This window comes from Mesocricetus auratus, unplaced genomic scaffold, assembly GCF_017639785.1.
Source record: "Mesocricetus auratus isolate SY011 unplaced genomic scaffold, BCM_Maur_2.0 Super-Scaffold_100018, whole genome shotgun sequence".
NCBI lineage: Eukaryota > Metazoa > Chordata > Mammalia > Rodentia > Cricetidae > Mesocricetus > Mesocricetus auratus.
The window spans coordinates 32,934,021-32,959,298 of NW_024429199.1; the positions used below are offsets into that span (position 1 = coordinate 32,934,021).

At 39.5% G+C, this 25,278-nt stretch overlaps 1 protein-coding gene across 9 annotated transcripts in view; it reads left to right on the forward strand.

The window, feature by feature from the left end:
* The window catches only part of Utrn (utrophin), a 485,772-nt gene that overhangs the window by 433,166 nt on the left and 27,328 nt on the right, over positions 1–25,278 (forward strand). For all 9 annotated transcript variants that reach the window (XM_021224511.2, XM_005065869.4, XM_040758232.1 and 6 more), the window contains 3 exons: positions 1,477–1,643; positions 4,743–4,854; positions 21,416–21,552. In XM_021224511.2, coding sequence (XP_021080170.1) covers positions 1,477–1,643; positions 4,743–4,854; positions 21,416–21,552 — 416 coding nt within the window. The remainder of the gene's footprint in view (positions 1–1,476; positions 1,644–4,742; positions 4,855–21,415; positions 21,553–25,278) is intronic.

Sequence of the window (25,278 nt, forward strand, 5' to 3'; positions counted from 1 at the left end):
CTTGTTGGTGGAAGAGGGGCTTGCCCCATGCACTTCAGAAGAACATAATCTGAAGGTTGCCTATCCCTTCATAATACATTGAACATTATATTGTGTTTAATACATGTTTGTTTATTGGATGAATGAAAATGCCTTAATGATCTCTGTAGGGACGATCTTTTAAAATATGAAGGTATTACAAAAACAGCCATCTTTTCTTAAAGAGTATACATACATACACAAAGAGTCATGTGCAAAGTTTTCAGTCATTTGAGTTGCTGATTTTCACCTGGGCAAGAGCTGCAGTTTCTTTTTAAATGCTTACTGTGCATAAGCACATTTATAAATGCTACTGATGCCATCCATATGCATAAAGTTAGAAGCCTATAGATATTTTTCCAAAGCATAGCCAATGATTTATCACTGCTGAGAAAAAAATGCTCACACTGTGTCTTTGAGGAGAATCAATGTCATGGGTTATTACATTTCATAATAGATGTCTTTCTTATTTTAGAAAGAAAAAATACTACATGATTTTTTAAATATGATTTATGGTCACATATGTCAGTGCACAGAATGACCTCAACCACAGTGGGAAGAGGCACTTGGTGAAATTTATCCCTGCTCATGCTCACAAATGACCAGGTATTAGGATCTGTGGAAGGCTTGAGATCTGTCTTGATAAGTGTGGAGGGCCCACTAGCCAGTCAGCCTCCAGTGTGATGGTGTGACGAACAGGGGCAGGACACAGCAATGAGTCCCTTTGCTCGGCATTTGTAAAGGCTTCCACTTTGTTGGGTTATCAGTGAGTCCTCACCTTCATACGTTTCCCGTCTTAGAAGTGAGTTTTACACAATCAAAGGATGTATGTGGAAAGATTACCGGCAATTGTGTGTTATTTTAAATTTTCTTCCTTCATTTTCTTTTATTTGAGCATTGACGGGCTATGTAGATGGCTCAGTTGTAAAGGGCTGGTTGTATAGCATGAGTACCTGAGAGTGTATCTCCATAACCTACTCAAGTCTGGTGCAGTAGTACATGGCACATGCTTGTCATCCCAGCATCCAGGAGGCAGAGATAAGAGTATCCTTGGTGCTCAATGGCCAGAAAATCTACTCTACCCTTGAACCTCAGGCTAATGAGAGTCTCAAAAACAAGGAGGACAGTACTTAGGGAATGGAACCTGTGATTGACCACTGACCTCTGCATGCATGAGAACATACATGCAGTATGAACACACATGTGTACCTGTGGATGAGCACATTTTTAAAAAAATCACACAAATAAAAACTAAAATCTCTTCATTAAGGAATTGTTCCCTTTCCCTTCTTTTATGTGACAATAGCTCCTCCCCCCACCCCCACACCTGCATTTTTCTGATTTTAGTTTCTAGAATTTTCTTACCTTAACCTATTGGTTCTATCACTGAGCTGGAGTCACTCGCAGGGGCAGCACTTGCTGTAGCCAGCTGTCCTTCACTTTCTGTCTCTTCCCCAGAATAACAACAAGCCAGAGATCAGCGTGAAGGAGTTCATAGACTGGATGCGTTTGGAACCACAGTCCATGGTGTGGTTGCCGGTTCTGCACCGCGTGGCAGCTGCAGAGACTGCAAAGCATCAGGCCAAATGCAACATCTGCAAAGAATGTCCGATTGTTGGGTTCAGGTGAGATGCCGTCAGAGAAACCAGAACCGACTGGTTTCTGTTCTTCCGTGGTCTTGTGGTATGCTTCTCATCCCTCCCCGTTTCCTGTTTGGTAGTTTGCCTCTTGAGTACATGTGACGCTTAGCATAATCGTTGATCCTTCTAAAGTAGCCTTCCTTCTCATCATCTGTATACTAACTTATTTTTATTCTTATATTTATTTAGGATGCTTTAGTCAGAATGAGGGATTTTTATGAATATCTTTTTACTGAGGCCATAGGAAGGCTCATGCAGAATAATTGCATATATAGTCTTCATAAAATTGACTGTTCCACGTTGTTTGGGATCAAGCTTAGTAAGATGGGAGCACCATGTAAAGTTTGAACTGAGAAATCATCAGATAACTCCATGTTACCTCTGCTAAGTTAGTTTTAATCAATCTGACTTTAAACTGGCCCATTAATAATGCTGCTAAAATATATTGTCTGTCTCCATCCCCCACTTTTCCTCTCTCTCTCTCTCTGTGTGTGTGTGTGTGTGTGTGTGTGTTTGCATACTCCAGGATGTGCCTACATGTACACGGAGACAGAGGATGATGTCAAGTATCTTCATCTTCCTAGGTTGCTCCCCATCTTATTTTTCATATAGAGCTCTCACTGAACGTAGAGGTTGAATTCAGCTTGGCTGAACAGCAATCCCCAGGCATCTTCCAGCCTCCACTTCCCCAGTACTCTGATTACAGGTGCATGCTCCTAGGCCCAGCTTTTTAATATGGGTTCTGAAGGATCTGAACTCAGATCCTCATGCGTGACTGAGCCAGTCCTCTCAGGCCCAGTCCATTTTGTAGTGCTCTCATCGAGTCAAGGTCATTGGCTTATGACCTTAGAGGAGACCATGTAGGCCTATGTACCATGTTTGTCTCTGGGTGGAGTGTTTGTACATACTGGTTCTTCCGTCTCCTCATGGGGTGAGTATGCATTAGACCTCCTAGATTGCACTGTGTTCTTTTCCTGGGGCTTATGATTTCTCTTAGGAATAGTTACTACATAAGTGTCCAGAGTAGGACATGCTTTACACAGAAAACACCAAGTTTTTTTATTATTATTATTTCCCATAACATTATTAGTTAGCCTTATACAGTAATACTCTAAGACTACAAGTAACAATGAGCTTTTCTGTGGAGACATGAGACGTGTGCATGTGAGTAAATGTAAGTTTATTTTTATTTATGTGTCTGTATGTGTATATGCATGGTGGTGGGTATGCCCATTGAGGCCAGAAGAGGGTGTCAGATCTCTGGAGATGGAGTTACAGTCTATTATAAGCCATCCAACATGACTGCTGGGGACCAAATTTAAAACCCCTGGAAGTGCTGCAAGCACTCTTAGTCACTGAACCGTCTCTGTAACGCCTGTGTGCTGAACTTTGTGAAATGGATAGCGTTTTTTACTAATTACTTCCAAATTTTTCTCAGTTTATTTTATGTACATTATATTTTCTGCATGTATATCTGTGTACTACATGCATGAAATGTCCATGGAGGCCAGAAGAGGGTGACTTGAATTTTCATAGTGACCTCATGCCAGCAAATTGGCTCTCCTGGATGTCACTTCCAGTCCCTTACTATCCCAATGGGAACCCTGGCCAGGACTTCATCCTGAATTTCCCTCCTTACCATCATCAGCAAGCAGGACTGAGAAATAGTATTTTTAGCAGAGCACATTGCTAAAATGTGCTGATGATACAAGAGTTTCTCACTGATGGAGAAAAGGAAAGAGCCATCAGCACGAAACAAGATTCTACTAAGCAAAGGCGATGTCAACCATATTTGTCAAGCTGTGCCAAATAGGTAGAAATTCATTAGTATAAGTGATATACAAACCAGGGTCATAATGCAGCTGGTATCGGTAGATGGTCTCTAGATAACTTGGAAGCAGTTTTGCATGTCATTTTAAAAGCCCTTCATCACTTAATAGTATAATACTAGCCTTACATAACCTTTATGCTGTCTTTCCATTTTGGCTCTGCTAATCTTAGTGTTTATATTCCCCCCCATAGATATAGCTATAATGTGTGTTTCTTAGTTCGACTAGCTATCCTACCTGACTCGAAGATTTGGGGGATGTTTTCCATTCGGACCCCATAGAAGTATAAGACTAGAATGTTGTTTCTGCAAGTAGACACCAATGTATAGTGTTATTTTCTATGAGAGACTTAAAATATCATTTCTTTCAAGATTATGTAGTAATCAGAATTTTATTTAACATGTTTTTGGTTACATGGTATTTCTGTAGTGGTGAGTCCACAATATTGATTGACCTACCTCATCATATTTCTTTTTTTTATTATTTTATGTGCATTGGTGTTTTGCCAGCACGTGTGTCCATGTGAGAGTGTCAGTGGCCCTGGAACTGGAATTGCAGACAGGTGTGAAATGTCATGCAGGTGCTTGGAATCAAACCTGGGTCCTCTGGAAGAGCAGCCAGTGCTCTTACCCACTGAACCATTTCTCTAGTTACCTACAGGGTATTTCTTGTTGTATTTTTTTCCTAATGACTATTTTAAATAAAAATAGTCATTGTATAAAGTAAAAATTTCTGTTGTATGAACTGGTGCTCTTATGAAGGAATTTTATATTCATTTCTTACTAGTAGTCTAATTTGTATTTTAGAATTATGTGTATCAAACTCATTATCTTAACTTTTCTCTGTAATTTTCTTTCCACATTCAGATGTCATGCAGAAACTTCTGACATTGATATTTGACTTCTCATCATGTATAAACACATGCAAGCAGGTTTTAGACTCTTAAGATATGTTTGCATCTGTTTATTATATATCATTGCATGCCTATATGTAATTCTCAGAAATAAAGACAAAAATAAAATAAAAAAACCATAAAACTTATGAGCAAAGTCTCTACTTCCTCCACTGGCATCCTTTTCAATAAATAAATAAATTCCAAAGCTATACTTCCTCCCCCCATCATTGGAGAGATGAAGTGTCATTTCTAAATTGACACCGAGACACCAAATGCACTGCTTTGAACCAATGGTTTTCTCCCAAGTGACTGGTTTAGATTAAGTAGCAGGAGTGACGGCCACTCTTTTCTTCCCTGCAGGTATAGAAGCTTAAAGCATTTTAATTACGATGTCTGCCAGAGTTGCTTTTTCTCGGGAAGAACAGCAAAGGGCCACAAGTTACATTATCCAATGGTGGAATACTGCATACCGGTGAGTCCAGAGGCTTTTGAACTGACTTTACATCATTTTTTTAAAACCTCTTTCAAGAATGTTTGGTCATTTTATTTATTTATTTATTTATTTATTTATTTATTTTGCTGTTTTCTTTCCTTTTAAGCATATCTGCTTCTTGTGCTAAATTGATTAAGGAAATTCTACATTACTCAGTTATAATTTGTTAACTTCTTCAATAGGTGTTTTGATTTTAAGCTAAACTTTTTTTAAAGCAAATTGAGAACTGATACTGACATACGTTACCCATGAATTACTATTTGCTGAAAACAACCATGTTTATCTTAGTCTTTTAAAAGAAGTTTCTGAAAAAAAAGTTACACATTATCAAAATGAAAAATAGAGAAATCAAAAATATCGTTCATATGTTTAGTTTCTGAACAAACTACCTTCTCATAGCTTTACATGTTCTAATTAAAATCTCTGTATGCATATATATGTATATATGCTTTGACTTAATTTTTTAAAAGACACTATGTAGTTCATTATGTAGCTCTGACTGGCCTAGAACTGACTATGCATATTAGGCTGTTTTGAACTTTAAAAGATAGGCCTACATCTGCTTTCTGAGTGCTGGGATTCAAGACATACGCTACCATGCTTGCTGTTAATATAGTTTCTATCCCAAGTTTTTCATTTGACTTTATAGATAATAGCTGCCCCCATTTTTCCTTAGACAATAGCTTCCCACCATAAAGTATTAATTAAATGAATTACTATAATTGGCCTAACCACCTTCTAAATTAGGTCTTTAGTTTCCTAGTGTTATAAGCAATATTTAAAAGCATTACTGAGAAGGTAGCACTTTATGTGTGTTATATAAATTGCATTTCCATTGAGCAAATGACTAGAAGTGGTGATCTAGGTCAATGAATATGAGCATCTTCATGGTCCAAATACTTGATTCCAAATCATATTCCAAAGAGGTCTCTGCTACCATATGGCATTGCCACATTTGCTAATGTGTCCGTATTGCCATAGTGCCCTAGCACTGGATACAGCTATTGTGACTCTTTTGACCTGAAGCTACCTGTGTCCTGAAATTATCCTCATTTTCTGTCAGGTACTATCCCTTAGCTTCCTCCCAAATAACACCAAAATTTATTCATTTTCTTTGGTTTAGAGAATTAAGAAACTTTTGGCTCATACATCTATACAAAGGCAGCCATACTTATAAAAATATGTGCATAAAATTCTCAGTGTCTTATTTTAAGTAAATAGAGACTCATATATGGAGAGGAAATTTCGAGACAGTGTTGCTGATTTATAATTGGTGAAATAATGTTGACGTTTAACATTAACCAGGAAACTGTTGCTTCCAAGGAAGCTTGGAAAGTTCATGTATTACAGTTGTTAGTTTGTTTACTAAACCGACTAATGTTGAGGTTTTTTTTTTTTTTTTTTTTTTTTTTTGGTTTTTACGAGACAGGGTTTCTCTCGAGGTTGTCAGTCCAGCCCAGCCTCGAACTCACAGAGATCCGCCTGCCTCTGCCTCCCGAGTGCTGGGATTAAAGGCGTGCGCCACCACTGCCCGGCTACATGTCAGGCATTATTAGAGCTAGATGCTAGTTGAAGCGGCACAAACAGAGTCTAATCAATAGATAGTTCACATGCATGTGTGAATGGCATGTCTATACACGTGGGTGCCCAGAAGTAACTGAGTGTGTTAACAGAAGAATACTGACGAAGACAGAGAGGAACAGGAAGCAAGGATAAGCAGAAGGCAAGGGAAGAGTGACAAAGGGCAGCCTGTGTGATGCCTGAGACCAGCTAGCCGGGTCTACAGTTAGAGAAGTTAGCTTAAGTCTGCTTATAGATTGGGAGACACAGTCCCTTCTTGCCTGATAATCGCCATCGGAGAAATGACTTTCAGAGTCCTCAGTCCTTTTGATCAGTCCTCTCAGAGTGGTCAGAGCTTTAGGTTGGAACAAACCATAAATTGTTTGAGCAACATAGTTTCTCCTGGGTAGTTATGCTGTTGAGTAAACTGGGGGTGGGATTGGGGATGGGGGTCATAAGAAGTAGGCAGCCTTGAGCTATCAGAAAGTAAGGTAATGTTTGTTGAAGTCTTTTAAAAGAGGATGGGGTAGGGTGGGTGGAATAATTTGAACTGAGAATGTACTGTGTTTATAGGTCATAACCTCAATAGAGTAGAAGGCTAGCAGCCTAGCTTTTGTTAGCTCCAGGAGGGAATCTGTGTCTAGCATTAGCTCTAATGATTTGTCAGTTGCTCCCAGGAAAGATTACTGATGTCCCTGCTGCTGTCTACATAGGAGGAGGGACTCTGTGGATTTTGAGCAAGGAAACAAAGAAATGATTGGTTAAGGATGTAGTGAGTGCCTTTGAAAAGCAAGACAAGGTGGCAGGAGAATGAGAGGAACCATTTTACATGAAGAAAACTAGGTCTTGCTTGAGAAGCCAACCTTTGGGTTGAACACGAAAGTGGAGAGCTTCAGCAGCCATATAAAGAAGGGGGGTTAGAGTAACAGGTAAGGCATCACATGAGAAAGAGGCAGCATCCTCATTGTGGTCTCACAGTGGCCAAGAGGCTGTCAGGCAGGGATAGAATCAAAGTGGAACGTGTCCCTCCAACAAGGCATAGGAGGAAGCGCTAGGTCCATAGCTGAAGTACCCAGAGAAAAATGAGAAGGTGGGGTTCCCTGTTCAAAGATTACCAAGAATTTTTAAATGACAATAAAGGACCATTAAACAGAACTGGGGACCTTCTGAGCATGGACTCACTGACTGCAGCTCCTTAGGCCTTCTGTCCAGTGAATTTCTCCTTCACTGAAGGGATGACACAGGCTTGATGAAAACAGTCAGGTTCTACAACACCATTCAGATCCTTGTAAGGGATTTGGATTGGGAAGAACTCTAATGTTAATTCTTACATGATAATAGCTAGGAATTCGGGGAGCCAATTATAAAGATATAATATTAAATGGGAAAAAATAAAAGTAAGTGGATGAGGTAGGGGTGATGATATAGAATTAGTATTTTTATTCTCATTATACACAGTCATTTCTAATACTTTTCTAACATTCCCAAGCAATTTGAAATCAATAAATGTTTAATAATCATTGGCCAATGGGAGCCTACTTGCAATAACTAATGAGTGAATGAAGTCCTCTCTCCTACTACCAATGTTGACTAAAACAAAACAAAACTCTAAGTCAGTGATTCCCAACCTGGGGGTCACGACCCCATTGAGGGGTTGGATGACCCTTTCCTATGAGGTCACCTAAGACCATTGTAAAGCACAGATATTTATAATACAATTCATAACAGCAGTAAAATTACAGTTACAAAGTAGCAACAAAATTAATTGTATGGTATGGGTCACCACAGCATGAGGAGCTATGTTAAAGCATTAGGAAGGTTGAGAACCTCCACCACTCTAAGTCATCCCAAACTATTTATGTTATATAGTCCTTTCCAAGCAACTCTTCCATTTCTGAGATTCCAGCTTGTCCTTTAATATCCTAGATAATATCCTTTTTCAAACCACGTTTTGGGTGACCATTTGGCCTTTCCTGAACCTAAATAGCAATCCTATCCATAGCTGTATTAGGTTAGTTTCTGCATTTGACCTACAAGTTTTTGTTCCTTTTCACCTGCTTTGTGCTGGGAATCAAATGTAGAGCCCCATGCATCCTAAGCAATCCACCTGCCACAGAGCATGCTAAGCAAGCAATCTACCACAGAGCTAAACCTATAACCTTTTATAAAGTACATAGACATGTTTGTAAGCTGAGTCTTAGAGGTATACTCTTGCATTAAATGGTATGACATAACTAAACTGCTTTCCAGTGTTTTCACCTACATTCTTTAGATCTTTTACTTTTTTCTTCTGTCTTTTTAAATATGCTTTATTTATGGTCCATCCATCTTAAACCCAAAATCTAAATTCCCTTAACACCTACCTTAGAAAATGGGCCTAAACGCTAGCTCATTTTTCCCAGTAAAGTGATAATAAGTGATACTTGCACAGTAAATGGATGTGACCTTTCCATAAGTATCTTGTACTTGGAGTTCTCACAACCCATCTCCATTTCTGGCTAAGAAAATGGCCTATTCATATCACTACTCATCTCTTTCTCCCACAAGGTCACATTTTCCCCTTCTCTCAATGTTTTTATTGCTGAAAAGTATATTTTGTAAACCCCATTTTAAGCCCTCAGTACTCCCCAAATGTTTCACCAACCTACCAGCTTATTATTTATGACAGTGTTTGTATTCAGCTATAGGAAGACTAATGGTGTATGAATTAGCTATTGTGATTCATGAAGGTATTTTATGATACTGATAATAAAATATTTACGTGACAAAATGGAGCGGAATTTTTTCCTAAGGAAAATTATTTTCAATTCTTGCTACCTATTACTATTCTATAATACAAATTTGTACCTGAATAATTTCTTCATTAGTTCTATAAAAGCTTCTGCTCACAAGATACCATGACTTGGATGACATTTAATGTCTGTCACCTTTCACTCTCTATTCTCTCGTGCAGCTGACCTTTTCAAAAAAACACTTTAGCTGATACCCGAAGAGAAACCCTCATAGCCTCCTCTAGGTTTGGGGCCTCTGGTAGAGATAGCACATTGTGGTAGGAGCATGCAGCAAACAAACGACATACATCCCAAGCCAGAGAAGAACCAAAAAGAGGCAGAGACCGTATCTCCCGGACCCCTTCAAGGGCACTCTGCCAGTGACTTGGCCTCCCACCAGGCCTCACTTTTACAAGCTTCCACCAACTTCCAATAAGGACACCCTGGAGATTGCCTTTAGTATATGAACCTTCAGGGGACACTCATCAGTCAAGTTTAGTCTCTCATATATATGCTGCTGTAACAGGCTACAGATAGGTGCTGTGTAATGATCAGGCTTACTTGGCTAATGTTTCTGAGGAAACTCAAGCTGGAAGGCACCTGATGGGGCCAGGCTGTCATAGTTGGAGATGAAAGGGCAGGACAGCACACGTGTGAAAACGAGGGGAGGGAGCTCAACACGTCTTCTCTCAGGAATCTTCATTGCTAAGATGTAGCTCTTATGATACGATCTACCCTTAAGGATCCTACCTTTCAACGCTGTTGCTTCCAGAGAAACTTTCCAACACTTTTAAATAATCAAGTCATTTACCTCCATCGTGAAAATTCCCTCTTTCAGTCTTCTTTAAATCATCACTACAATGAATAACCAAAATTTAATTTGGGTTAGAAAAATAATCATGTTATTCGAGAATGTAAAATTCTTTTCTTTAATTCACTCTACACTTTCATCTATACAACACTTTGGTTTGCCTGGGTTTTGTTTTCATAATCGGCAGTACTGGAGGCCAACCCTAGGGTCTCACACGTACTACACAACCACTTTACCTCAGTGCTCCATCCCAGATCTTTTAAAAGGCATTTGTATTTTGAGATAGAGTTTCAAAATTGTCCAGGTTGACCTTGAATTTGCAGCCCTCTAGCCTCAGTGAGCCTTCTGAGGGGAGGGAACCACAGGGCTGCGCTACCAGAGCCAGCATACTCTTGACAGTAGCTACAATACCATCTCTGGAACGTATTCCTGTTACAACTGGTGCTTTAGATGTGTTTCCATTTCTGAGCTTCTCTCCAGATTTAGCAATCACCATCCTACCCTCTGCCGCTCTTCTATGTTTTTTTTAGATCCTATGCATAAATAAGACCTATGTATAAATATGTGCAATATTTCTCTTTGTATATCTGGGTCATTTCACTCAGTATAATATACTCAGGTTCAACTGTGTTGTCACAAAAGGGAAGATTTCCTTCTTTTATAAGTCTGGGAAATACACGCCCTCCCCCCTCTCTCTCGTGTATATGTGCTTCATTTTATTTATCCGTATATTGTGGGATATTTAAGTTGACTCCACATCTTGGTTCCCACACATGAGGCTATGCTGAACGTTTGAGTGCAGTATCTCTTTGAGAAGTTGATCTTATGCGCCTAGAATTAGGGTTTCTCGATCACTTGGTATTGATCTTTTAGCTTCTTTAAAGGACTTCAGACTATGTCTCATCAAGGTTCTGCCACTAATGATATATCTTTCCATTTCATAGTGGTGGAATGGAACTGATTTATGAGTGTGTGCAACTGCTCACTAAGAGTGAGCTCTGGATAGGGTAAAATGCCCAGGGGAGTGGAAAATGTTTAGACTCTCTACCAGGTTAAGTCTGGAGTCACCAGAAGATGAGTAAAGGTTGCTACCTTGCCACAAGAGCACAGCTGAGGTTCATTGGCAAAGATTGGTTATCTATGGCTCTGTCATTACTCAGCAGCTTTCCAGTTACACAATAATAGTTGAAGGCCAGTGGAGTAAGAAATTCACAAGTAGCTACAGTACTGTGGTTGTCATGGTCTTTCCTATGCTGAGAAAACCTCATGCAGGTGAAAGGGCTAGAGATGAAAGTCTGGGATTGAGGAAAACTTTATTTGTATTAAAAAAAAAAGGGGGAGAGGAAGGCTTAAAAGAGTCCAGTCAACAAGAGGTATTTTACCCAAGTTATAGCTTCTACAATGAAAGATGTTTTCAGTTCCGGCAGGGCCTAAGGTGTAGTCTCATCCCAATATTTAACCAAAATGGGATGTAGAAGGTTTCAGAAATGAGGTGACATTTAGGGCATCATCACTGTGTCTCCAGAAAACAATAGGTTATAGCTATGTAACATTGTATCTTCAAAAGGGCTTTAAGAGTACATTGGTTGTAGATGGTGAGGCAGAGGAATTGGAAGAGAAAGAAAAATATGTATTTTCTTCCCATTTTTATGGTCATGGCTGAAGACAGAGTAGTAAATATAAGTAAATTCATGTAATGAAGTTTGCTGCTCCATGTCCTATGTCTTCAAAAGATGTTCTACTCATTCACTGCTGCTGTAGCAAAACATTTCCAAATGAATAATTGATGGTTATCTGTCGCATAGTTTTGGATACTGAGAAATCCAAGATGGAAGTCTTCATCATGCTGAAAGACACTGCAAGATAACACAAAAAGAGAGGGAGAGGAAGACATTTTATCAGGCACCAAGATCAGTAACAACCCTCTTCTGCTGTAACATTACTCCAATGGTGATACTAGAACCCACATTACTTAACCATGTCTTACCATCCTGTCCTTCAACATCTTGCACTGGGAATTAGGCTATATACACAAGAAATGTATGGGACACTTCGAACAATTAGCAATAGATGATGATGGCAATTAGACCTGTCCAAGGAGGCTTCATGACCTGATTGAGGGGACAAGATCAGACAATGACCTTCCTGAGTCTGCTGCTTTTTTCAAATGCATAGTTTGAGAGAACGTATACTGAATCGCAGTGACTGCAAACCTCCTTTTCTCTGCATCGGGATTCATGTGTGGGAAGAGGTATGAACACGCTATAGGGAAACATGTGAAAGTGGAGTGCACAAGCCTGAAGCCTGGGAAGCGGACAGATAGAGGCTGTGCGCATGTGCAGAGGGATAGCGGCCACACCAATCAGGGAAAAGAGAAAGTGAGCGAGTGCGGTATTGCCACGCACAAATTTCAGGATGTGAAGAGCTAGCTAGGATGTGAAGGTGTTTTGAGAGACTTGCTAGCTGGAGACAAAGAGACTAGATATTTGCGAAAGTGTTTTCTGGTAGCGCAGAAGTATTGGCTACTCCCAGCTTCCGTGCTTGGCTTGAGTCGCTGTAAATTTTCACATTCAAATGAAAGTCATTAAACATAACTGGCTGGTACTGGGATTTTCACTGAGATTTTGGTAAAATGTTGGAGTAGAGGGAAATGCTTCTGTGGAAAGCAAATTACTAAACTATTATCACTTAAAACATGTTGGTAGCTTAGTTTTTAAGCAAGTGTGTGGTCGTATTTTTATTACTTAGAAAATACTCTGTTTAGTCAAACAGTTGTGGGTAAGACCTTACATATTTAATGCAGTGTGTGTATTTCTCACAAATATAAACAACAGCAAACATTTGTAGACCAGTATTAATTTCAATGTTAATATCTGTATATCAACTCAACACAGTAAACAGAGATAATTGTTTTTCAAAGTTGACAACTCAGCTAAGGTTTCCAAATGCCTAAATTGTGTGTTGTTATTTGTTGTTTATATAAAAAGTCCAGTAATAGCAATATGTTAAATGATCGCATTAGCATCTTCATCAGGTTTGGTTGTCAACCAAACAAAAGGAAGGAGACTTACAGGACACTATTGTAAAAAGTGAATGTTCTTATTAAAACAAATTTCAGCATATTTGTCATGCTAAGAGGTATGGGCAGGTAGAAAGAATTTGCCAAAACCAGAATCAGACAGAGACCATTTATTGAGATATATTACCTAAAGGCTGCAGATGAGTTTTTATAGAGTACAGCTAAGCTGAAGAGACTTTGGTTGGTCTTACTTAGCTCATGGGCCATTTATGCAGGGCTCTTCTCACTTTCTTATTAAATAGTAATTTTATAGCATAAGTTGTCTTTCTTGGGGGTAGGCATTTGGGTTGAAGCTGGGAGCTCGATTAGTAGTTGGTCTCCAAATATTATCTTCATTGGAGTCAGGTTTAAGTCACTGTGGCCTGGTAGTTAAAGTGTAGGGATTTTTCATTTTTTTGGCCTTTTGTCAACATAATATTCTTATTGCTATGAATTCATAGATGTAGAAATAACCCAAGGTTTGTGTTTTCTGTGCTTTAAGAAGTGATAGAATCAAAATATTATTTTGGGAAAAACAGATTCTTTAAAAAATTAAAGCTAAATTTGTGCCTTTTTGAATTGTATTGGCAAAAGTAAAATATAAGGATAAAAAGGGGCAAACTGACACCAGTTGCTTTGACTCCTCCCTCCCGCCAGCATTGGTGTGTTGGGGGGAGGGGCCGTGAAAAATCACCTGTAAGAAAATGCTGAAATACTGATCCCGTCCTTGTTAAGTTGGCATGGCTTGTGTTGGCAGCCCTGCTTCTTGAGATGCACTTTGGGATATGGGCCAATATGCTAAAATTGTAGCATTGTTGCTGTTTCTCTGACTTCAGCATCCCGAAGTGTTTTTTTTTTTTTCCCCTGCTCTTATCTCCCTGATGGTGATTTCCCAGAAAGTCTGGTGCATTTAGATGGTGCCATTAGCTCTTAAGGCTGAGACAAGCTCTACTTTACATCGGTGGCTTATTACCATTCCTGTTCTTGGTGATTCTGCCAATGTTACTTAAGTTTTTAGTTTCCCATTTTTCCATTAAGACTCAAAAGGCTCTGAGTAGAATCAAATGTGTCTGAATTTTAACTTGCTGAAATCAGTGACAAATAAGTAAAAGCCCAGGGTTAGTTTTGTCACTAAAAAAGAAAAATTCCCCATGAGTGTCTCCAAGTCCTGTGATAATGAAATGGACCACTTAGAGGTTCGATTGCAGCCCTCAGCTCTGTCTTCCAGCAGTAACCCTTGTTAATACATGTGCTTTGCATCAGTGACTACAGCATTTCTACGTGGTCCACATGGCAAACTTTCATTATTTACTCCTGTGCCAGACATCTGTGCATTTTTATATACCTTTTTTACATCGTTACTTCTGTGTTTCCCTCTGTGTAACTTATTAATATTTGACTTTAGTAGTTGAAAATCTAATGTTGGAAGTGCTTGTTACGGACATAGATAATACTGTCATTTGAGATAGGAACTAACCAAGAAAATCACTGAGAAATTAAAAATAAATGTAGTTTGGCTCATTTTCAGTTCTTGTTATTTGGTTTAAATTCATCTGAAATTAGCAGTTGTGTTTTGTCCTTGGGGGATTTTTGGCATCATTGTAAACAGTCCCTTCCTACGTGGTGCGTTGTGGATCTCTGGAATTAGTAGTGGATGGCTCTTCAGCTGAAGTAGAAAAGCAATTTATTCAAGGAGTCACTTCATAATAAATAGCACAGGGGTTAGCATTTCTGAATTCTAGATTCCTCTGCACCTTGACCTTTCTTCTTGTTTGCAAGTCACATTAACGAAAAGAAGATGTCTTTCAGTTATCCATCAGTGTGTTTCAAGTGCAAGAGTGTGCTGGGGGCCAGCTTTAAGCTAAGAATATTCAGCTTAATACATGGAATAGGGACACAGGGACTCATGCACACGAATTAATACATAAATACGCAATTGAAGCCAAAGATAATTTCAAACCATACTTCACCTAATTGCTCTCAATTAAGGAGTAATTGGAAGAAAATTTAAAATACTCCTGATGGGGGGCTGGAGAGATGGCTCAGTGGTAGAGCACTGGCTGCTCTTCCAGAGGACTTGAATTTGATTCTCAGCACCTACATGACTGCTAACAGCTGTTTGTAACTCCAGTTCTAGGGGATACAATGGCCTCTTCTGTCCTGTTCATGTGTGATGTGTGTGTTGCACAGAGAGATAGTAAATCAAGATATCTATGTATATAAAATAAAAATGAAATAAATCTTAATATAGTGAATATAAAGATACTATATATATTAACATACTGTAGTACATATAGTATATATTTATTTATTAATATATTAAAATACATAAGTATTATATATATACAATATATTAAAATATTCCTGAATTTTATCATTGTCATTGTCATTGGTAAAACATGATTGAAAAATAAAGTTGTCTGGTTTCAACGCCTTAAGGTTTAGAAGCCTACATGAGGAGATTGCTTCTACAGTAGACTTTATAATTGGGAAAAACTTTTCAATGTTTTATTCCTGCACTTATGGTGATGGACAACAAGTGGAAAGCTAGCTATTGGTATTACTCAGGTAAATCTTTGTCCTCTTACTGCTTCTTTCCTTCAGGATAATGGAGGGTATCTTGAGCATTTACATGCCTACTCGTGTAAGATTCAATTGTAAATGAATTTCACAATGGCTCACCATCATTAGTTTTAGAAGAAGAAAGACACCAATTTGGAGGTCCACTCTCTCTTGTATATGTGAGTTCTTACAAACTTGTGAGTAATCAGTCTAGAGGGGCTTTCAGGGCCATGGAGGTTCCATGTCTTTGGGCTATCTCAGTCTCATTGTGTTTGTCGTTTCCTCTCGTTTGTTAGTTTGGTAAAAAGAATCAGGGCAGTAGTCAGTAAAAACAGAAATCCACATAGATGACATTTGCAATAAAATCCTGTAGCAAGAGAGCCTACAATAAAACTGAATGGTGACAGGCCACCACTAGCCACAGAACCTACAAGACTGTCACCCTATGGAGGAAGGAGAAGGAATCTAAGGTATTTGGGGACTATAGATCCTCCCAAGACATCAGATAGTTTGTAGCAAACACAATGGGCTGGTTTTGTGCAGAATTCTACCATGGAGGTGCTTGTCCTATCCAATTTCAGTGTGATTGTTTCTGCTTTATCTAATTATATTTTATATTGTTACATTTTAATAGTATCTTTCAGAAGCCTGCTTTTTTTCTAATGAGAAACAGAAGAGGGGATGGATATGGATAGGAAAGGAGGTGGGGAGGTACTGGGAGAAGTAGAGGGGGGGAAGCTGTAATCAGGATAGCTTATGTAAGAGAAGAATCTATTTTCAATAAAAGAAAACCCAATGTTCCAAGAAATACACGTGGCATTTAACAGGTTGACTCACTGTACAGTAATTTCCAGTAAGTTCCTGTCTATTCTGCCTTCCCACCATCATAGCAACAATTGTCTGTTTTTAAAGAACAAAGCACCGAATCTAATATGAAGGGAGAGTTGAGTTTGATGACATCCATTATACTAGGTGGTGGGCTTCTGTTTGCCAACGCATTGCATTCGCACTAGTTACTGTCGTTAGGTGGCTAAGTAGACCAAGCACATGTAATTCACTTCTGTTGCTCTATCCCAACTGCCGAATTACATTCTGTTGTCCTGAATGTGGTCTCCAGGCACTGTGGGAAGAGTCACTTTTCACGTCTCCTTTAGTGTTGCGATGAAGTGTATGGAGCCAGTGAAATAACAGCCTTGGATTGCAACTTTGGGTGGCACATATTTTCCCACAGCAATAATGATGATGACCAAAGATGTGAGCTAACTGTAGTACATTTACACAATGGAGTACTATTCAGCAGAAAAAAAAACAATGGAATCCTGAGATTTGCAGGCAAATGGATGGCACTAGAAGAAACCATCCTGAGCGAGGTAACCCAGTCACAAAAAGAGAAACATGGCATGTACTCTCTCATATATGGATTTTAGACATAGATCTGGGGAGTGCCAGCCTACAATCCCATGGCCAGAGAGTCTGGGACACAGAAACTTCATTCAGTGGCTGATCGAAGAAGAGGCAGACTCCCTCGGTTAAGCACTGAGCTGAACTCAAGAAAGCCAGTAACAGAGAGGGAGGACTGATGACCAAAGGGATTAAGACTGGGCTGGTTTAACCCCAGAAACAGCTGACCTGACAAGGGTTAACTCTTGAATCCCAGGCTGATGCCTAGGAATCCAGCATGGGACTGATCAAGACCCCCTGAATGTGGGTATCAGTGAGGAGGCCTAGGTAATCAACTGAGCCTTGGGCAGTAGATCAGTATTCATCCCGAGTATACACATGGACTTTGGACTCCCATCCAACAATGTGAGATGCACTCTCACCCTGAACTCTTGGGGGGAGGGTCTAGGCCCTGCCCTGGATGAAATGACAGACTATGGACACCCCCATGGAGGGCGTCACCCTCCCTGGGGAAATGAGGGGATAATGGAGGGGTTGGGGGGGAGGGCATGGGAGGAGGGGAGGGAAAGGGAGAGGGACCTGGAACTGGCTTGTGAAGCAACCTTGTTTCTAATCTAAATTTAAACTTAAAAATAAATAATAAAAAAAGTTACCAAAGAAATCAAAACACACTGCTTCTTTGTGAATGTGTGCTTTATAATACAAATGCCCTGTTAGGAACAATTAAACTTTGTGCCTTAACTTTTTGGGAAGTGAGCAGGTGTTTTTTGTTTGTTTGTTTGTTTGTTTTGTTTGTGATGGGGGAAGAATAGAAAAATTTTTGTTTTAATTGATCAATTAGATTTATTTTAGGTTCTGGATTTAGTTGGTATATTTGACTTCAGATTATGTAATGTGGGGTTGGATTTATACCTTGTATTGGTCTGTCTCTTTTACCCTCAAACCTGAGTTCACATAGGACCCCAGACTAGATAAGCTGCAACAACATAGAAGCCACAGCAGACATGCTATGTGAAATTCTGTTATGAAACACCCAGAATAAGTAAGCTCATAGAGATAAAAGTTCGACTAATACTTGCCAGGGGCCAGGTGGTGGTGGCACACGCCTTTAATCCCAGCACTCAGGAGGTAGAGGCAGACGGATCTCTGTGAGTTCTTGGCCAGCCTAGTCTACAAGAATTAGTTCCAGGAGAGCCTCTGAAGCCACAGAGAAACCCTGTCTCGAAAAACCAAAAAAAGGAAAAAATACTTGCCAGGGTGTAGGCATGACTAATAGGCATAGGGTGTCTTTGAAGAGCTAAGGAGAGTGATGTAAGAAAGTGGCGTGGTTATTGGTGTAGGAATGTACTCTAACCAGTGAGCTGTACACTGTATAGAGCTGGGAGATGGGGGATGGGGATCTTGTAGCCTTGCTTACCTGGCCTTTCTCTCACCCATCCAACTCAGGTTTACGGGTTGAGACCTTCTGGACTAGAGATGAATGTCTTCTGCTAGCCAAGCTTAGAGACAGGCAATGCTGCAGCTGGAGCACATTCATTTGATATTTGTGTGTGTATTAACTGTCCGTGCTAAGAGCAGACACAGCAGCAATGGAGTCACAAATGCTTCTTCCATTTCTCTTGTAGAAAACATCTTCCCTTTTCCATTCACCAGGAGGCACACGCCTATGAGCTCAGCTGTCTCAGAGTGATGTTGTTGCAGGTGTACACGCCCTGTGCAGTTGATAGTGAGGTCTTTTGTTCTCCATTCCAGGCATTCCTCCTCCAAGGTCTCCCTCAGCCTTATTCTGCTTGTTTCTCCTTTCTGACTGGTACAGATTCGGTTCCCACAAACTACAACACTGTCTTTTATTCCAGCCCCTTTCCACAGAGTTGCCATAGGCATATGTATGTAGGTACGTGTGAGAACGTGTTGGTGTGTGTTACTCATGCCAGTGCTTAGCACATGTATAATATGTATCTGTGGAGGGCAGAGGCCAACTGTGGGTTTCATCTCTCAGGAATTATTCCCTTTATTCTCTCAGATTGTCACTTATTTGTTCAAAGTTCACAGATGGGGATCTGCCTGTCTTTTCCTCTCCAATTCTCACTGATGTTACAAGCAGTCCACATTTTTGATGTGATTTCCAAGTAAATGATCTCCCACCCCCTGCTTTGAATTTTGTTGATTTATCTTCTCATGAAAAGTTTTGTCCTACTGCACTTCTGCTGCCTGTCAGACAGACTATCTCCATCATACTTCAGATTGTTAAGTTTATTTTCAGTTACTAAAAACAGGCTTGATGCTGCAAAATTAGTGATGAAAAGAGGTTGTCCATGTTGGAGATATTTGTTTTAATAAGAAAAAAATTTAGTGAATTATTTTTACTATACATGTCTGCAGCTCATGTATACTTCTTTCTGCTTTGCAAGCCCAGAGTAGAATAAAAACTCTCTAATTGTTTCCTACAAGCAAAGTATTTATGCACAAAAAAGCAACTACAAAATAGAAAGTTGTTTACATACTTACAGATTATTTATGTATATAAATTAAAGTAGAACTTGCTTGTATCGAAAGTATTGCATTTTTAAAGTTCCATGTCTACCTTAATAATGCAAGCCTACAACCCCAGCTACTCAGGACTATAAGGGAGGATTTCAAGTTCAAGGCCTCCCTGGACCACAGAGTGAGTTTAAGGGCACTCTGGACAACTTAGTGAGAATCTGTCTCAAAATAAAATTTAAAAAACGATTGGCGTATAGATCGCTCAGGGGTAAAGCACTTCTCTAGCCTGAGTGAGACACTAAGTTCAATATCTAGTACCATAAAATAAAAAGTTTCCATTCCTAAGCAAGTCTGTATGATGCTGGATTACTTGCCATTAAAGAAATGGCAGATAGTGGGACCAGATAGCACTATGTATATCTATTATATAGAAAACTTCTCTGTCTCTGTATAAAGAGGGAAAAATGAAGTGTACTCAGTGGTAGGTTTGGAAGCAAACTTCCTGGCATAGGACCCAAGTAGCAATTCAGCTCTCTGTTAAAAATATGAATATGTAAATGCATCTTTAGGACTAAAGCTGGTGTCTGTGTTGAATATGACCACTAAAATTGATGATCATATAAAGTTAGGCTTAGAAAATAGTTTATGGACTAAGATAATGGAGTAGGTTTTGAAGAGTTTAGACATCTCACTTGTAAATGGTAATAAAAACTAGTCTTTCCAGGCATGGTGACACATGGTCTTAGTCCCAGCACTGGAGAGGAAGAAGGCAACCTGTTTTACAGAGCCAAGTTGTAGCCTAACCAGGGCTACATAATGATACCCAGTCTCAACAAATCAAACAAACAAACAAACAACTGAAGTCCCGATCATTTTGAGGTCCTTAAGGAAATAAAAGCACTACAAATCACCATTACATTTTAATCCAGGTAAAATAATAGCATATCTACATGGTTAAGAAAGGAAAAGAAACTTACAGACTCTTTTCCAAATAAAGTCCGGAAGAGGCTCTGTGCTCTTTCCCTCTCTTCCTTCTCTCTCTTTCTCTGTCTCTCTGTCTCTCTGTCTCTCTGTCTGTCTGTCTGTCTGTCTGTCTGTCTCTCTCTCTCTCTCTCTCTCTCTCTCTCTCTCTCTCTCTCTCTCTCTCTCTCTCTCTCATATGTTGTCCAGGCTAGCGTTATATAGCCCAGGCTAACCTAGAACTCCTAATATTCCTGCTTCCATCTCCCAAGACCTGGTATTATGGGCATGCCCCATCATGCATGGTTAAAAAGGTTTGTTCATTTGAGAACTTAGTTCATGTGCTCAGCTCCTTTGATAAGTATTTAGAGCCTTTTCAGGTAGCCTAGGCTGACCCTTGAATGACAAATCCTCATGTCTCTCTCTTGCATGTGCCAAGATTATGGACAAGTACCTCCATGTCCCTTGCCATTGCTCTTTCCTTTTGTTGTTTGAATTTTCTCCCAACTAGAATATGGTGGCTTGTGGAGAGCCAGCATGAATTAAATAAGGCTAGCCTTTGGCTTCTTAAGCCTAATTAGAAGTGTTTAATCTGGAGGACCATCATCACACTTGGAAAAGGAAATTGGATTTCTGATAGGAGCCTACCAGTAAGTTTTCCAAAATTTAGTTTGGCGGTCAAGTTTTAAAATATTGGATAAATCAATTACCTAATGGTTTACTTTTAACACAATTAAAAATATGGAATCATCACTGAATATATTTTTCAGGAGGGTTCCAGCTGCCATTTATTTTCATGATGCTGTGCATTCCAAAAATGTATAGTGACCAAAATGGTTGGCACTTAATAACATCTGCTCAGATTTTGTTGTGGGTATTGTTTTAGCCTTTGATTTAGTTTTAACGAGAACTGTGAATTCTTCAACCTCATAGACAACATCTGGGGAAGACGTGCGCGACTTCACGAAGGTGCTGAAGAACAAGTTCAGGTCCAAGAAGTACTTCGCCAAACACCCCCGGCTTGGCTACCTACCTGTCCAGACGGTTCTGGAGGGGGACAACTTAGAGACGTGAGTTCTGTTCCAGCATTCAGTCTGTGAACACTTATGTCTCATTATTTTTAATGCTAACAACACAAAAGAAATTACATAATACCAAAGAGATGTGTGTCCTGGTGAAATGTTTTATTTTAAAACAGGTAAATTAAGTCTTCAGCAGCAAATAATTTGTATTACTTGTTTGGTTTCTCTTACCAGTCACAGTCAGGTTTTCTGAACTTTCAAATTCAACTCAAATTGTGGTATCATTTTCTCTTTTGTTTTATTTCCCTTTCTTTTTTTCCCTTTTAGAGGTTCCAATCTTTTTGTTATAATACCTTGGATCAAACCCTGAGCCCCACACATGCTAGACAAATGCTATACCCTTGAGTCATAGTCCCAGCCCCATTTTGCATCTTTTTAATATGAATTATCAGCGATACATCATCTTGCACTTCAAATACAAATCTATTCTGAAATCACATTTTATGTTTCTTCTTAGTCTTCTTAAAGATGAAAGCGGCAAAATGCAGTCGCTTTCCCCATTATATGAAATAGACAAAATTGCTTAGCATCAGCTTTGTGAGTTGACGAGCATCTTCACAAAGTTTTGTAGAGCAGAATTACAATGGGATCATAAAGCTGAGAAAGGAAGCCAAAGAATCCAGAGCCTGGAATGAGAAGAAGGACTTTAAAATGAGCCAGAAAACATGCATGGGCATTTTAAATCACCAGGAAATTATCTGTTGGGATCAAAGTAGATGAGATTTTAAACCTTTGAGTCACTTTCTAAAACATCTACACCAACACTTCAACTGCAACCTTTTCCATGTGCTACCAAAACATCGGTATATCTAAAACATATGCTGAAGAGTGATGAAGGAAGATGCCCAGTGTTAACCTCTGACCTCCACATGTATGTGTTTGTACCTGTGCACATACCCAGGTGACTACATATGCCACACACAAAGGCATGAGCTTTTCTAATTATTTCCACACCACACATTAAAATATGTTTTATTAAATTAATTTTATTCTAAAGAAAGCTATTTAAATATATTTACAGAATGTACTTATCCTTTGGTCTCTTATGAATATGATTTTGTCTTTAGAGATTATGTACAAAGACTTCCTCTCTTTGTATCCAATACAGTTTGACTTGTTGAACACCTGGTACAATTTTCTTGTCTTCATATTACATCTAATTAGCCTTTGCAGCAGCTACTTGTGGTAGATAATGCTGTAGATACACTGTCACGTGGTGCTGGGATTTAGGGGAAACTATGATAGATTTGTAGTGAGCAATGTTGCCTTGTCATCTTTTGATGAATCATTGTCATTTATATCCATCCTTCACATGAGCCATACATAGATTGATATTTCATACTCCTTTTAAACATTTTTAGTACTTTGACCTTCAGCGTCAAAGTAATCGTGAGATTCAGTTTGAGTGTGTGTGTATGTATGCACACATGTATATTGTATGTATAGAGGTCAGAGGTTAATGGGTTGTCTTTGTTAATTGCTGCCACCTTATTCTTTGAGACAGTGTCTCTCACTAAGTCTAGAGCTTGATGACTGAGCTAGGCAGGTTGGCCAGCAAGTCCCAAGGACCCTCCAATCTCTGCCTCCTAAACACTGGGATTATCTGTACCCAGATTCTGTGGATTTAATTCAAGTCCTTCATGCTTGGGGGGGGCACATACTTTACTAACTTAGCCATCTCCATGGCCTACAAAGTGTTGTGGTTTTTTTTTTTTTGTAATAAAAAATTATCAGAAAAACAAGCAAAATAGTCTTATTCTGATGTTGACATACTTTGCTGAAAATGCTTCATGTAAAATTTTCCACTGTCGCACCTGCTGTGCGGCCTGCATCCTAGAATGTAGCGAGGTGGTCGGGATAGATGACACAGAGACCAGTCGGTTGCTTTAAGAAAACTTTATGCTTCCCAAGTCAGCTTAGGAGGAGACCCCAGTCCGCTTAGGAGAGAGCTCTCAGAAGTCTCAGGAGAAGTTTTCCAAGAAAAAGGAGCTTTCCTTTTTAAGGACTTTTGCCATCCATTTACATACCATTCTTTTCTCCTGGCTGGTGGTCTAATCTCCGGCCCCAGAATCGGGGAGACACCACAGGGAAACAGGAAGAGGCATCTAGCTGTAGGGGGTGTGAAAGGCATGGTATTTCAGTGAGCAAGCCCTTATCTGAGCCCTATGAAGAGCTTTAAAGCACTGAATTGTTTTCAGTAAACATTACACAGATGCCTGCTCCCAAGCCGAAGGGGAAGTGGGTTTCTGCTCAAGGTCTGGTGTCCCCACATTCCACCATGTTCTAAGAGGGATGCAAGAAGAAAGGAAGGGACATCTGATTAAATTGGATGCCACGAGTTCCACTTTGAATAAGATTTATGAGCTACTAGATAGTGTGGGCAGGTTTTCTTCTTCAAATCCTACACAGAGCTCTGTGGATTTGCTGTAGTTCATTTTTCTACTGAGCCCTTTTCTGGTACAAGGTCACTTAATCTTCCGCTAGAACAGTTTATATGAGTGGGTAGTTTAAAAAAAATGTTTGATTTCATTTATTCTCCTACTTGTGGGAGGAGAACATTGGAGAAAAACCACTGAAGTGATGAAGGTGTTGAAGGTATTTATGGAGCTGGTTAGAAATTTCCTCTGCTTATTTCTCTTTCATCTTCTCAAATGTAGTGTTTTATCTTCTGGCTGGTAATTAGCTAGGCATGCATGCATGAAGGGACTTTACAGGAAGGAACACTGATTACTGAAAGGGTCAAGCATGTCCATGCTAAGGCTTATTCAGTTCATTTTACAAATCTGAATGTAAGAATTTTCAAAATGAAAATAAATGAGTAAAATTAAAGAGCATAGTATTCATGATAATGTTTAGCAAAATATGCTAAAATAGTGACAGAACTAGTTTGAGAGTTCTAGATTATTAATTGGCTTTAGAATTTGATTAGTTTCCCTAAAGATAAAAAAAAAAGAACAAGAGACACCTGCTTCTGGTGTTGGGTAAAGTACCCACAGTGAACTTTATCACTCTTTGAAGATTTTGCTGTGGCAAGAATCCACTCATAGCAGATGTAATTGTGGAGATGGCTCTTCAGGACTGGGAGGGATTGTTCACTGTACTAAACTCTGCCTGAGTCATGTGTTGAGAAGCTGGAGTGCTCAGAAGTGGGAGAAAATGCTTTACAGGCCAAATGAATCATTTTCAAAGGCCTGGATGTAAGCTCTACCAGGGTACTAGTGTCAAAAACAAAGAATGGGGGAGACAAAAGGCAGATAATAAAGGACTTTGGTATCCGACGTCTACAGAGTTTATTCTGAGAGTAGTGGGGGACTTTGAGGGTTCACAGGAAATGTTAAAGAGGAAAAAGTGGTCAGTGGCTCAGGAGGGGTGATAACGTAAAATTACTCTTTAGAAAATGAGCTTTATTAGGGGAAACGGGGCTTTCCTACCACAGGAGTCATGATTGTGTCCTGAGGTGCTGGGGCATTAGAAGGAACAATCCATCATATTAGAGGCAACGTAGTAGGGCCGTGAAGGAGAAGAGCAATATGGAAGCATGAAGAGTTAACTTGGGAGCTAGGGAGATTTCTCAGTGGTTAACAGCACTGGCTTCTCTTCTGGAGGCTCTTAGTTCAATTCCCAGCAGCTATGTTGGGCGGGTCTCAACCACCTGTATCTCCAGTTCCAGGGAATCCAATGGCATCTGCTAGCCTCCAAAAGCAGCCCCACATG